Here is a 15,961-nt window from a genome sequence, read left to right as displayed (position 1 = left end):
TTTTTTTTTATTGACCCTCTTTACCAAGCACAATATCCTTGTTTAGGGATTGGTTCCTTCTGAAACATGACCAAAGTAGGAGAGATAATGCCTGGCTGTTTTCATTTCTAAGGAGCATTCTGGTTGCACTTCTTCCAAGACAGATTTATTCATTCTTCTGGGGGTCCATGGTATTTTCAATAATCTTCACTACCACTACAATTCAAATGCATCAGTTCTCTTGGTTCTTCCTCATTTGTTCTTCAGCTTTCATATGAGTATGAGACAATTGAAAATATCATGGCTTGAGTCAGGCACACCTTAGTCTTCAATATAGCATCAACAGAGAACTACCTGAAATTCATCCAGATTCAGAATAGTACCTAGAATGAGGAATATCATTGTTGATGTCAGCTGGATCTTGGCTGAAAGCAGAGAATACTAGAAAGATGTTCATTTGTGTTTTACTGACTATGCAAAAGCACTCAATTAAGTGGATGATAACAAATTCTGGATAACATTATAAAGAATGTGAATTCCAGAAGGTTAATTGTGCTTGTGCAGAACTTCTATATAGACAATGAGGCAGTTGTTTGAACAGAAGAAGGAAATACTGCATGATTTACAATCAGAAAAAAAAAATGTGTGTCAAGTATGCATATTTTCAATATACTTACTTAAATTGTATGCTGAGCAAATAATCCAAGAAGCTGGACTACAGGAAGAAGAATGCAGCATCAGGATTGGAGGAAGACTCATTAACAATCTGCAATATGCAAATGACACAACTTGCTTTCTGAAAGTGAAGAGGACTGAAAACACTGATGAACACCAAAGATTAGAGCCTTCAGAATGGATTACACACGTCAAGATAAAGAACACAAAAATCCTCACAAATGGATCAATAAATAACATCATGATAAATAGAGAAAAGATTGAATATGTTGATGATTTCATTTTACTTGGATCCACAATCAACACCCATGGAAGCGATAGTAAAGGAATGAAATGATGTATTGCATTGGACAAATCTGTTGCAAAAGACCTCTTTAAAATGTTAAAAAGCAAAGATGTCTCTTTGAGTACTAAGATGAGCCTAACTCAAGCCATGGTAGTTTCAATTGCATAATATGCATATGGAAGCTAGGCAGTGAATAAGGAATGCATTTGTATTATTGTGTATAACAGTGTTGGTGAAGACTATTGAATATGCCATGGACTGATGGAAGAACAAACAAATCTGTCTTGGAACAAGTATAACCAGAATAGTCCTTAGAAGTGAGGATGGTAAGACTTCATCACACATATTTTGGACATGTTATCAAGAGGGATCTGTTTCTGGAGAAAGACATCATGCTTGGTAAAAGTAGTGGGACAGCAAAAAAGAGAAAGACTCTCAAGACTCTCAACAATAGTAACTGTTTTGAGGATGGTGCAAGACTTTTGGGCAGCATTTCATTCTATTATTCTATTGTTAGTCAGAACCAAGTCAATGGCACCTAAAAACAGTCTATCCTCTACAGGAGCTTGTAATGTTAATTACTTTTCAATGTGATGAAATGTGTACCCAATGCCTAGATAATTAAATAAGTAGTTATTCTCAGTATCCAATGGAATATTGGTTCCAGGAACCCTGTAGATAGCAAAATCTCATGGATACTCAAGTTACTTGTATAAAATAGTGTATAGTATTTGCATATAAACTGTGCAAATTTCATATACTTTAAATCATCTCTAGATTACTTATAATACCTAATATAGTACATAAATCCTATGTTAATAACACTTTCTGCTCCCTTTGAAGGATTACTTTGACTAATTAATTGTTTTTTAGGAGCCAATTTTTCATAGAAACAAAGGGTGCACACAACACAATTAATGAACCAGCAAGAGGTGAGGTGAACAATACTCAAACAAGGATTGCTGGAAAGAGAATAAGGATCTGTGAAATGGCAGGCACTACAGCATGGTATGCGGACACATCAGCTCACTCATGCAGATTCAGTTTAGTGCTTGGTGCGTGGAAAATTCAAGTTTCAGGTTTTGGAACTTTCTAGAATTTTTCTTTTGGAATATTTTTGATCCACCATTGGTTGAATATGAGAATTTGGAACCTACAGATATTGAGGAGTGACTATATGTCCAAGGAAGTCATGAGTACACAGTAATACGTGCATGTCCTAATATAGCTCAGAGGTAAAAATTTTTCAGAAGCAGAGTGGAATATATATATCCTTGAGGTTGAGATCCTGGAAAAAAATCAGAAACATTTCATTTAATTGTTGTTGTTGTTATGTGCCGTTGAGTTGGACCCGACTCATAGCAACCCCTCCTTGGGTTTCCGAGGCAGTATCACTACAGAAGTAGATTGCCCCATCTTCCTTCCGAGGAGTGACTTGTGGGTTTGAACTGCCAGCAGTGAAGTGTCTTAGGCACTACGCTACCAGAGCTCCCATATGGTACTATAGTGCTCCAAGAATAGACTATGGTTATTTGAGGGGAATTTGTCCTAATTTTGAAAGGTATTTAGGAAGAATCTCCAATTCATAATATGTATTTTCTTCTTTTCTGAGATTATACTATGAACAAGGAATAAATCTTCATTAGCTGCTCATAACAATGCTAGTGCTGTTGGCATTTACTTCAGTACAAGTTTAGTGATTTACCCAGATCTGAGAGTGGGCACCCAGAAACAAAAGCATTTAAAATAAAGTGTTCTTCTTGGAGAAATTTCCTTACAAAAAGGTATCATTCAGTGAACAATATCTGCAATTTGATGTTATCAGAAACATTTTCTAATTTAAATTACCATCTGACTTATGTTTCACTTGCCATTTTTTCTGTGTTTGTTTTCTTTAGATAAGAAATGTTGAAACCAATCAATGTTTAGACAACATGGGCCGCAAGGAAAATGAGAAAGTGGGTATATTCAACTGTCACGGTATGGGAGGAAATCAGGTATTCTTTTTTTTTTTTTTTTTTAAATCATATATGTGTATGTATTTTGGAGAGAAAAATATTATAAAAACAATAGATGTAGACCGTGGCCCACATTGCAATAACAATAAAGTTTCAATTTAGTAAGTTAATGATCATTCAGTAAAATTTGGTTATTTTATTTCTTCAACTATCTTAAGAGAACACTACAAAATTTAATAGAAAAGACAACACTGTCAATGAGACTACAGTTTATTCATGAGGCCATTCAAGTATTTTAGACCCATCTCAATATACCAAGCATGAACAAAGGTGGACTACATTTTATTCTGTTATGTACTGAATTATATAAAATAATCCTTCAACAACTACGATATATTCCCAAAGGCTATCATTCTAAATTTCTTTTAGAAATATTTATGTCTCTTAAAGTCCCTAGAACATTCTGAGGTTCACCAAAACTTTAAAATGCATAGTGCCTTTCTTAATTTTTGCTCTGGCTATCTTTGGAGCAGGAAAAAATTTAGTATTTCAACAAGATTGATGACTTTCTAAAGTCTAGAACAGTATTTTTTTGTGTGTAAGAGTTGAATCAATGATTACATACTTAGCAGATATAAGGATTTTTGTGCTCTAAGTGCTGGAAAGTAGCTTTGCAAGGTGAACCTCATGGAAGCAAGTTGGCGGGAGTCTTCTGGCTGGCACAGCCTTGTTGCTATGGACACTTTAAGACATAGAATTTGCAATCTCTGGGGACTGTAGAAACTAAACAAAATTTAAGAGAGTGAACCTCTTCCACAAGTTGTCTGCAGAAATGGAAGAAAACCACACTGGTGAGTTTTTAATCTAGTGATAGAACTTCTGGGTTAGAGTGAACTAAGTTAGCAAAAGATATTCTACCCGGCCCAATATTATGGTTAGTCACATTTGGGATGGAGCTGAGTGTGTCAAGGTTACACATAAAAATGCATGTTAATTATGGTACAGTACAGCAAGAGATAATGGCCCTGTTAACATGTAGAATGAACTTCAAATCAGGCCTATATAATGCAATGAGGAAAATCAACAGGAGATTTCTTTCTTAAAAAAATGATCTAATTATTAACAGATTTTAATGTAAGCAAGAAAATGTTTAAATCAAACTTTTAAAATCACAACATGGAAAAGTAACCTTTAGACCCACTGCCAGTGAGTCGGTTCTGAGTCATAGCGACCCCTCTTTGGGTTTTCTATGGAAATAGATTGCCCAGTCTTCCTTGTGAGGAGTGGCTGGTGGTTTTGAACCTCCAGCCTTCTGGTTAGCAGTCAGATGCCCTAGGCACTACTCCACCAGACCTTTGGAAGAAGATGATTAAAAACTATGGGAAGAACAATGATGAAGCATTTAAAAGTGGTCCAACTTATTGTTATATTGATTCAGAATGAAAGGGAGAGGCCTCTACTACCAAACACCAAAGTAGTTCAATGATTTCAGCAGAAAACAGCAAAGTCTAATGATCAGAGGATTCAAATCCAGGACTTTAATTTTCTCATGTAATAAAATGTCTGAAAAAATCAATTGCTGGCATTTGTTCAAGTCCTCAATAATTCCACAAGGAAACCAGGCATTTTCTACATTTCCATTCCTCAAACCTTAGAGTTGGCTTTTATCAGCAACTCATTACAAAAGGCCTGCTGAAACTGCAGATATCATCCCACATTCAAGGCAGGAAGAAGTGGGAATAGAGAAGAGCTACAATAGCTATGAGGAAAATCAACAGCTTTCTCTTTAAAAAAAAAACACAAAACTAATTATTAAATGATTTTAATGTAAGCAAGAATATGTTTAAACCTTTGGACTCACTGCTGTTGAGTGGGTTCTCACTCATAGCGACCCCTCCTTCGGTTTTCTTTTACTCTGCAAAGTAAAAGCTTTCCTAGAGGCTCAACACATTTCCATATATGTTTCTTTGACCATAAATATGACTTGGGCACTCCTAGTGCAAAGAACACTGGCAAGTAAATACTTCACCTCACACTCACAAATGGCCACTCCTCCTAACTTATTTTGCATAACTATTGTGTGGACATTTAGAAGTGTCTATCATAATCTGTTTCAACAGCTTGTGAATAAACCAACTGATCATCTGCACAATGATGACCTAACATTAGTTGTAAAATCACTCTTCTTCTAATGCAGATGAAAATGAGGAAAGTGCCCCTGATGGATTATCTATATAGAGTCCTTAAAATGTCACAGTTTAAAAGGATAACCAGTCATATTTTTAATTACATACATATATATGATAACTATATCTAAATGATTCCAAACACCTGGATCATAATTGTTAAAGCACTTATCATTCATCTACAAACTTTTAAATACCCAGAAGTAAGCTATTCTACCCTACCATAAGCTTCTTCTTTGGAGCAACTTTTTCTATTCCTCTTTTCATCCCTGGAACATGATATAGTGCTTGGAATATGTTAGGCACTTAATAAATATTAGTTGAATAATTGGATAGAAGAATGCATGGTCCAAACAATGGATTTATACCTAAGTGTCATGTGTACATTGTTAGGGAATAATTTGCTGTTCTTGTCTTAGTAAGGAGCTCTGGTAGCACAGTACTTAAGGCATCTGAATGCTAGCTAGAAGGTTGGTGGTTCAAACTCATCAGCCACTCCATGGAAACAAGACTAGGCAATCTACTTCCATAAAGATTTACCGCCTTAGAAACCCAATGGAAGTTGTTATGAGTCAGAATTGACTTGACAGCACTGGGCTTTTTTTTTTTTTTTTTGTCATAGTAACCGAAAGTCACCAATTTTGGTGATATATAAAGAAAATGAAGGAGTGAGCAGTCAGTAAAAAACTCATTCCTATACGTGTTCAAGTGTCTATAAATAATTAATTTAATGGCAAGGTAGAAATTAAAACAAATATTTTTCTATCTGCATGAATATTTCTTCATGTAACAAGTGTTTATGTATAAGAATATTTATTGGAGCCCTTTTGTGTTATAAAACAAACAATGGAACCAACTAAATATTTGCTAAAAAACGAATGATTAAATAAGTCATTATAGAAAATACTACAAAGCCACCAAAAATATCTGGAAGAGTACTATATCTACTGTCATCAAGAGCTGAGAAGAGAAAACAAAATCCACAGGGCAACTAACTGTGAATGATCTCATTCATGGGGAAAAAATAAAGTGAGTTTATATACCATTAGAAATGAATACAAATCTTTGTGCAAAATAAATTACTTCTGAAGAGAAGATTGAGTTTTAATAGAAATTTCCACATTTTATCATATGTATTTTTTGCATACATGTGTTACCTTCATAATTAATCAAATAAAAATGGAGAAAACTAAATATTGAAAATAAAATGATATAATTTTATAATATCACATTAACCTGATTAATTGGGTAAATGGTGGTAAATTACTTAATATTTTGGAGATTTACTATTTAATTAATTTTAAAGATATGAGTCCCCTCAATATGTTTTTCTCTAAAAATTAACAAAATTTGTAAAAAACTAATGCCAAGTACAGTGCACACCAGGCATTTTGTACATATTACTCCATTTGTACACACCATCCTCTTATTATTTCCTTTTTATATACTCAGGTACTTCTCTTTTTTACTTCTAAAAGTAAAAAAAAAAAAAAAAGTATGACCATTATACACTTTCAATAATTAATGCCAGAAACAAGATAAAAAGGAACACTTCCTAAAGGAACACTTCCAATACTTTAGGATATTGATCCGTTCAATAAAATGAATATCTTTTCCTGCATCTTAACAAATATATATTATGAAATAATTAAATGATCACATGATACTAGTATTATGATTCAATCATGACTGAATTCAGTATTATGAAAATGTTTAATGTTAGAGATGCTTAATTTTTTGCCCTGTTCACGTTGGAAAAGAACAGATTTTAAGATTTTATTCTCAGAGCTACTCTCTCTGTTTTTCACTGATATTCTTTTATGCTACCATGGAAACCTCATCTATTTTTATGGTTATTTAGCTTGAATTTTTTGAAGTAGCCCTAAGCCATAAACATATTCAAATCTCTCTCCCACTGTTACACAAGTGTCTTAAAAATTGTTAGCATAGGTTTTTTGTTTATTTGTTTGTTTAGCAATTCAGTTCAGTCACATGTATAAAAGAAAGTAATTTATGTTTTAATCATTATACCGTAACTGTTCCTCCACGTACTTTTATGGCTTTTTGTTACTATTGTTAACTTCTTGGAGATATCTGGAAGAAACTTAACTTTTTTAGTAGTTATTAAATGTGTTCCTTCAACACTCAAATAATCAGAAAAAATGCAAGCTTGAATCAATGGAAGTTTTTTTGTATCAGGAATATTGTTAAAACCAAACAATAAATGGAGAAGAATTATTAAATTAAACATAATCATTTTGAGGTGATGCTTTTTCAAATATATAAATAAATCTTCAACCTCAAAGAATAATGACAATATTAGACATTCCATTCCTATGGACTATTTATTCTTTTTGTTTTGTTTTTCAATTTTTAATATGATTTGAATGAAAGTTTATTCTCCATACAGCAGTTCATCCACATTTTGTTTCATGACATTCACTGCAATTCCTCACAATGTAATAGCTCTCTTCCCACTTCCTCCCCATAGTTACTTCTTCCCTGTGTCCTTCCCTCCCATTCACTCCTACCCCTGAACTATATCCCTGTGCAAACACTGCCTTTCTGTTCTCCCATGATTAATCTGATCTCTCTAAGGAGTATGTCTATCTGATGTAAATATTCACCCTATATGACTATCTATTGTTTGCCTGGAAGCCATAGAAGTGAGGTCAGTTCCAGACCTGAAGGGTAACTAGTGGTCATAGTCTCAAGGGTCTCACCAGGCTCTATCAGAGCAGCAAACCTGGTCTTTTTCATGATTTTGAATTCTGTTTCACATTGTTTTCCCACTCTTTCCAGGACCTCCTGCACTGATCCCCCTCCAAGTGGTTGATAGTGATAGCCAGGCACTATCTAGTTTGTTTGGTGTCATGGTCATATAGGCTGAGGATAAAATGGTCTACTAGTTCCTTGGAATAATTGTTTCCATGCATCTTTGGTTTTCTTCATTCTTCTTTGCTCTGGACCAGGAAAGACCCATTGTTGCATCTAGCTGGCTGCTTGTAAGCTTCTAAGAGCCCAGTTGCTCACCAAAGTAGGATGTAGAACAATGTTTTTGTGTAGTATATTATGCCAATTGAGCTTGATATCCCCTGTGCGACCATGGTCCCGAGCCCACAGGTCCAACTACTAGCACCTTCAGGGTAGGTGGCTGTTGACAAAAAGCCACCACAACCTTGCCTCTTGTCAGCTCTGCTATACACCCAGACATTCTTACAGTATATACAAGTACACATGTAGAAACATTGCCTGCCATTTTTTCATCAGCAAGTAGCAGTATGACCATTATACACTTTCAAAAGAATGAAAATAAAGTGGACATTGATAAACTTGAAAATAAATATTTACAAGTGAAAGAATCTATAGTTTACTGATGTAAAGTATGTTTCTAGAAGTTGTGAGATTTCCTTCCTTGTACTTCTGAAAGAAATGACGTAAGTTTCTGGAAGCAGCATCATGTCTCTTACAATGCCAATGACTCAGATTTTATGTTTCATACTCAGTGTCTCTCCTGAGCTCCAGATCTATTTACAATTAATTATTGTGAATTCTTATAGACATCTCAAACTCCACAATTTTCCATACTGGACTCACTTTCTTCCTTTGTATGCAATAATCTAAAATAGAAGCTAAAGGGGCAGGGGGGCCGCATCTTCTGACCTCCTCTAACCCCACAAGAGGAAGATAGAATCACCATTAGTAACCCAAGCCTATTCCTGTGAGGCCAGACATGCTGCCTCCCTCCAACCCTTGCACCAAACGTTCCTCCCCACACACCACTTCTCTGCTAGGTTCGATAATTCACTGCAATGGCCACACAGAACTCACAGATTATGGGGTTTATTAGGGAAGCACCAGGCCACAATTCATGTTCAGGATGTATGCTCAGTCTCCCCCAGCCCACCATCTCTCAGCCAACAGTCTCTCTGTCTCTCTTCCAGCAGTGCATGTCTCTTGGTGTCTATTTCTCAGAAGCGCGTGTCTCTCGGTGTCTCTCTCAGCAGCACATGTATCTCAGGAGCATGTTTCTCTCAGCAGCATGTCTTTCTCAGCCAGCAGTTAAACAGACTTCTTCTATCTCTAGAAAGACTCCTTTTGAGCCTAGTAACCAATCATAACATCAGAATTCTAAGCACCTGAGAGAGAGTGAACTTCCCAGAACATTGCTTTGTGCCATTCTCAACAGAAATATACCAGGTGGATAACTTTATCAGGAGCTCCTCAGTTGCTCATGGCAAATTCCACCTCAGAGTCAACAAAGACTTATGACTAGAAAAGCCATAACAGGCGATTTACTACACCACAGTCCACTGCCTGGATTTCTAGTCATTATCCCTGTTATACTTCAAACTTTAACATCCCCTTCAGCATTGGTTTAAGAATAACCACACCCATGAAAGTGTGTTAGCCACCCACTTCATGCCTTTATGTTCTCCCAGTTTAGATAGCCAATATCTAATTTGCCCATCCCTATCAAACCAGTACTGCGAGGAGACAAGCATGGTCCTTTCTCTCTGAGGAATCTTCTGTTATGTTTAGAAACTTTAGGCATCTGCATCCATAAACAAACAAAGTGCAGCCCAGCATAAGCCATCACATTGCAGCAATTTAACACCAGCTCAGTGTCAAACATCTTCCTCTTCATTTGGTCAGGTTCTGGTCAGCTTAGCCCTAGCTATCCCAGGTAGGTCATGGGTACCAGCTGCCAAGTTTCGGAGTCACACTCTTCACTTCAGTCCAGCCAGCACCTTCTCTCACATTCTCAGTCCTCAGGGACTATTTCAATGTCTGTAGGCTCACAGTTCCTTGCACTTCAGACCAGCCAACCCTTCCTCTCATCTCCAGCCTCTGTGTGGCCTAGGTCAAAGAGTACCAAACTCAGCCCGTTTCTTCTTTGCTTCACTTCCCCCATTTCTACTCCAGTGGACCCAGGTGGTTCATAAGCGAGTAGCATACAGACCGACTGCTCGTTGGCTTCCTTTAACTTTCAGTCCTGGAAAGAGTTTCTCTCATGTACCATGACTTCCCTGCTTTGATGCACCCAAAGCTTATCTGCTTGCTTGAAATTCAAAAAAGCCAAGCAGTCTTTTTTTTTTTCCTGTAGATCCTGTCTTCAAATACAGATCTTTTGTTCTCTCCGTAATACTGGATGGGGCTCAGGTTTTCTACCTAAGCCCCCTATACTCTACACACAGGGTTTGAAACAGAAGCCTGTGTTTCTTCTGGGCAAATTCTATTTCCCCTTTTGACATATCCAATCAAGTATTGGCTGAAGGTGGATTTACACACTCTCTGTTATCCATATACTCCATAATCATTTCTAATGTATAAGCAGGCAAGAGAACATTCAATACCCATAGTAATTCAGATAAACACATAATCCAAAACACATAATCCTTTTTAAAACATTCCAGGTTCATCTTTTCACCTTAATTACCTACCCATTCTATGTATATGGCTTTAGGCTTTGGCTGGGTGCAACCAAAAGTCCTAACCTCTGAATCAATTATCTCCTTTAATAGGTAACACCAACCAAAGTAGCCACTTAATAATCCAAAGTTTCACTTCCCAGGTCCCTTCCTTCTTTCTTTTACAAAGCCCCAAGCTTCTATTAGTCTGGAGCCACTGCAATGAACCCCACTGCTTCTGACACCAATTGCCAAAGGGGCAGGGAGGCCACATCTTCTGACCTCCTCTAACCACACAAGAGGCAGACAGAATCACCATCAGTAGCCTATGGCCTATTCCTGCAAGGCCAGACATACTGCCTCCCCCCCAGCCCTTGCACCAACCTTTCCTCCCACAACACCCACCACTTCTCTGCTAGGTTCAATAATGAGCTGCAGTGGCCACACAGAACTCACAGATTACGGGGTTTATTACGGAAGCACCAGGCTACAATTCAAGTTCAGGAAGTACACTCAGTCTCTCTCAATCCACCATCTCTCAGCCAACAATCTCTCTCAGTCTTTCGCTCAGATGTGCATGTCTATCAGTGTCTCTTTCTCAGCAGCACGTGTTTCTCAGGAGCACATTTCTCTCAGCAGCACATCTTTCTCAGCTAGCAGTTATAGAAACTTCTTCTGTCTCTAGAAGGGCTCCTTTTGATCCTGGCAGAGTGGCCAAACTAACCAATCATAACATCAGAATTCTAAGCATTTGAGAGAGAGAGCGAGCTTCCCAGAATATTGCTTTGTGCCACTATCAACAGAAATACCCCAGGTGGATAACTTTAACAATCAGGAGCTCCTCAGTTGCTCACAGCAATTTCCACCTCAGAGTTTACAAAGACATGGCTAGAAAAGCCATACCAGGTAATTTACTAAACCACAGAAGCATAGTAATTATTGTGGGGATGATGAAAGACATGTTTCCATGTGTCTTTGATTTTCTTCACTTTTCTTTACTCTGGATGAGGGACCAATAGTTGCAACTTAGATGGCCACATGAAAGTTTTGAAGACTCCAGTTGATATTTAGCAAAGTAAGATGTAGAACAATGTTTTTGTGGACTATGTTATGCCAGTTCACCTTGATGTGACCTTGTTGTCCCTTGTGATTTTCTTCCTGAGCCCACAGGCACAGTGTTTAATTCCCTCAAGATGTTTGGTTATTGATAAGAAGTTTTCATAACTTTGCCCTGCATTAGCTGTACTATATATATGAACATTTTTTACATCACATACATATATGTATAAATATTGTCTGCCAAACCCATGTATGGTCATGGGTATATACTATTTGCCTACCCATGCCTGATCATCTTGCCTGTTTACATATGTATCAACTCACAGATGAATGTTTGTTATTACCGACAATGAAATATATATATACGTAGTAGTGTTTACTCTTGTGTACCTCTCCGTGCCTTCCTTTTCCTTAGTGGTGTTGTGCTAGTCATGTACTTTTTGCATGTTGCCTTTCCCTGTAGCCAAGTTAATATGTGTCTTTTACTTAGTAAATTTTTCCTCTTCTCACTTTCCATCCCTAGCAAATGTCAAAGAATGTTTTCTATGTATAAGCCTATCTTTGACTTTTTATAATACAGGTCTCATACAATATTTGTCCTTTTGTGATTGATTGGATTGACTTTATTTTTTCACTCAACATAATGTCCTATTATTTCATCTACATTATGAAGTGTTTCAGGAGCTCTGGGTAGCATAGTGCCTAAGGCACTTGACTGCTAACCAGAAGGCTGGCGCTTCAAACCCACCAGCCACTCTTCAGAAGGAAGGTTGGGCAATCAACTTCTGTAGTGATACTGCCTCGGAAACCCAAGAAGGGGTCGCTATATGTTGGGTCCGACTCCATGGCACATAACAACAACAACAACAACATGAAGTGTTTCAGGGATTCATCATTATTCTTTAATATTGCATATTATTCCATTGTGTGTATGTACCACCATGTGTTTATCCATTCATCCACTGCTGGGCACTTAGATTCTTTCCATCTCTTTGCTATTGTGAATAGTGCTGCAATGAACATGGGTGTGCATGTATCTATTTCAAATCCCAGCTCTTAGTTCCTTAGGCTCTATGCCAAGTAATGGGAATACTAAATCAAATGGCATTTCTGTTTGCAACTTCTAAGGAAGTGTCATACCATTTTCCACAGAGGTGGTGCCATTTTAAAGTCCTAGTGTATGTGAGTTCCAATATCTCCACACTCACCAGCATTTTTTGTTTTCTGTCTTGCTGAACTTTGCTACTATTGCTGGGATAAGATGATATCTCATTGTTGTCTTCATTTTCATCTCTCTAATTAGTAATCTATGACCATACCACCTTGGACATGCCTGATCTCATCTGATCGTGGAAGCTAAGCTGGGTTGGGCCTGGCAGTACTTGGATGGGAGACTCCCTGGGAATACTGGGTGTTGTAGGCTTAGGAGATCTGGTGGCATAGTGCCTAAGGCATTTGACTGCTAACCAGAATGCTGGTGGGTCAAACCTATTAGCTACTTCTCGGAAGGAAGATTGGGCAATCTACTTCCATAGTTGGATCTGACTCAACAGCAGTGTTTTTTTTTTTTTTTTTTTTTTTTTCCTGAATGAATAATCATCATGAACATTTCTTCATATGTTTGTTGGCTGCCTGAATATGTTCTTTAATGAAGTGTCTTTTCATATCTTCTGCCCATTTTTTCATTGGATTGTTTTTCTTTTTGTTGTTGAGGTATTGAAGTTTTCTTTAAATTTTGGAGATGAGTCCCTTGTCAGATAAGTTATTGCCAAATATTTTTTTCCTAATCTGTAGATTGTCTTTTGGAGAAGTCCATTGATGCATTTAAGAATTTAATTTTTAGAAGTTCCTAGTCATATATTTTATTTTCTGTTTGTGCATTATTGCTATGTATGATAGTCTATTTATGCCATAAATTAAGATTCCTAAGTTTGCCTCTGGAGTTCTGGTAGCATAGTGCTAAAGCACTTGACTGCTAACCAGAAGGCTGGTGGTTCAAACTCATCAGCCACTCCTTGGAAAGAAGGTTGGGCAATCTACTTCTGTAGTGATACCACCTTGGAAATCCAAGGAGAGATCACTATGAGTCGGAGCCGACTCATAGGCAATGAGTTAAGTTTGCTTCTAATTTGTCTTTGATGATCTTTATAGTTTTAGGTTTTACATTTAGGTCTTTGATCCACCTTGAGTTAGTTTTTGTATATTGTGAGGTATGAATATTATTTCATTTTTCTAAAAATTGATATCCAGTTTTGCCAGCACCATTTGTCAAAGAGACTACCTCTTCTCCATTTAATAGCTTTCAGCGTTTTATCAAAATCAGCTGTGCATGGGTGGATGGATCTATTTCTGGGTTCTCAGTTCTGTTCTATTGGACTATGTATCTGCCATTGTATCAGTACCAGGCTGTTTTGACTACTGTGGCTCTATAGTAGGTTCTGAGATTGGAAAGTGTGAGCACTTCTACTTTGTTCTTCTTCTTCAGTACTGGTATGCATATCTGCGGTCTCTTTCCTTTCCATATAAAATTGGTGATTGGTTTTTCCATGTCTTTAAAGAATATTATGGAATCTGGACCAGGATAACATTGTATCTATAGATTTCTTTGGGTAGTATTGACATTTTCACAATGTTTGGTCTTGCTATCCAAGAGATTTTCCATTTCTGTCAGTCTCTTTTAGTTACTTTTTTCTGTAGTTTTCCTTGTATAGGTCTTTTGTGTTTCTGGTAAGATATATTCCTAAGTAATCTTTTTGTTAGCTGTTGTAAATTGAATTGTTTTCCTTATTTCCTTTTCAGAGATTTCTTTGTGTATATAGAGGAATGCTACTGATTTTTGTTTGTTGATCTTGTATCCTTCCACTTTGCTGAATCTTTCAAATACTTACAGAATTTTCCATGTGTAGGATCATGTCATCTGCATGAAAAGATAATTTTAACTTTTCCTTACCAATTTGGATGCCATTTATTTTTCTTTCTTCCATTATTGCTCTGGCTAGGACTTCCAATACAATGTTGAATAGGAGTGGTGCTACAGGGCATCCTTTTCTGACTCCTATTAACAAGGGGAATGCATTCGGTCTCTCTCCATTGAGATTAATATTGATGTTGACTTTGTGTATATACCCTTAACTAAATTGAATAATTTCCCTTTTATTCCTACTTTATTGAAAGTTTTTATTAAGAATAGGTATTGAATTTTATCAAATGCCTTCTCTGTAGTGATTGATATGATCATGTGTTTCTTTTCTTTGTTTTATTTATGTAGTGGATGATGATTGTTTTTCTAATGTGGAACCATCCTTGCACACCTAGTATAAATCCCACCTGCTCATGATGTATTATTATTATTTTGATATAATGTTAGGTTATATTATCTAAGGTTTTGTTGAAAATGTTCACATCTGTTTAATGAAGGATATTGGTCTGAAATTTTATTTTTTAATGGTATCTTTCACAGGTTTAGGCTTCGCAGTTATGCTTGCTTCATAAAATGAATTTGGGAATATTTTATCCTTTTGTATGTTCTGGAATAGTTTGAGTAGGACTGGTGTCAGCTCAAATGTTTGATAGAATTCTCCAGTGAAGTCCTCTGGGCCAGGAATTTTGTTGTTGTTGTTGGGGCTTTTTTTTTTTTTTTTTAATGACCTGTTCAGTTTCTTCTTTTGTTACAGGCCTGTTTGAATTTTATACCTCAGTCTGTGTTCGTTTAGGGAACTCTTGTGTATCTAGAAATTTGTTCATCCATTTCTTCCAAGAAATAAAAACCAAACTCACTGCCATCAAATCAGATCTGACTCATAGTGACCCCTTCTTGGGTTTCCAAGGCAGTGTCACTACAGAAGTAGATTTTCGAGTCTTCCTTCTGAGGAGTGGCTGGCGGGTTTGAACTGCCAGTGTTCTAGTTAGCAGTCAAATGTCTTAGATAATATACCACCAGAGGTTTTCAAATTTGTTACAGTATAATTCTTCATTGTGTTCTGTTATTATCCTGTTTATTTTGGTTGATTCAGTTTAACGTCACCCATTTCATTTCTTATTTGTGTTATCTGCATCTTCCTTTTTTTTTCCCTAGTTAAATTAGCTAATGGTTTACAATTTTATTAATCTTTTCAAAGAACCAACTTCCAGTCTTGTTGATTCTCTCTACTGTTTTTCTGTTTCATTTATTTCTGCTCTAATCTTCATTATTTTGTTTCTTCTGGAGACTGTTCCAGAAGGCTTTTTTGTTCCTCTTTTTCTAATTGTTGGAATTGCAGGGTTAAGGTATTAATCGTAATTCTTTCTTCTTTTTTAATGTGTGACTGTATTGCTATAAATTAACCTCTGAGTACTGCTTTTGCTGTGTCCCAAAAGTTTGGTATATTGTGTTTTCATTCTCATTTGCTTCTAGGATTTTTTTTTTTT

At 36.6% G+C, this 15,961-nt stretch overlaps 1 protein-coding gene and 1 pseudogene across 1 annotated transcript in view; both read left to right on the top strand.

Annotated features, from left to right (window-relative positions):
• GALNT13 (polypeptide N-acetylgalactosaminyltransferase 13) overlaps positions 1-15,961 on the top strand; it is a 798,776-nt gene that overhangs the window by 711,875 nt on the left and 70,940 nt on the right. The window contains exon 9 of the mRNA XM_007934922.2: positions 2,839-2,937. Within this exon, the coding sequence (XP_007933113.1) occupies positions 2,839-2,937 (99 nt within the window). The remainder of the gene's footprint in view (positions 1-2,838; positions 2,938-15,961) is intronic.
• LOC122152253 lies at positions 12,860-12,977 on the top strand (annotated as a pseudogene).

This window comes from Orycteropus afer, unplaced genomic scaffold (assembly GCF_000298275.1).
Source record: "Orycteropus afer afer isolate SDZICR_OR568_19922 unplaced genomic scaffold, OryAfe1.0 scaffold00023, whole genome shotgun sequence".
Lineage (NCBI taxonomy): Eukaryota > Metazoa > Chordata > Mammalia > Tubulidentata > Orycteropodidae > Orycteropus > Orycteropus afer.
The sequence above is the reverse complement of the archived record's forward strand: the minus strand, read 5'-3'. Positions and strand labels throughout refer to the sequence as shown.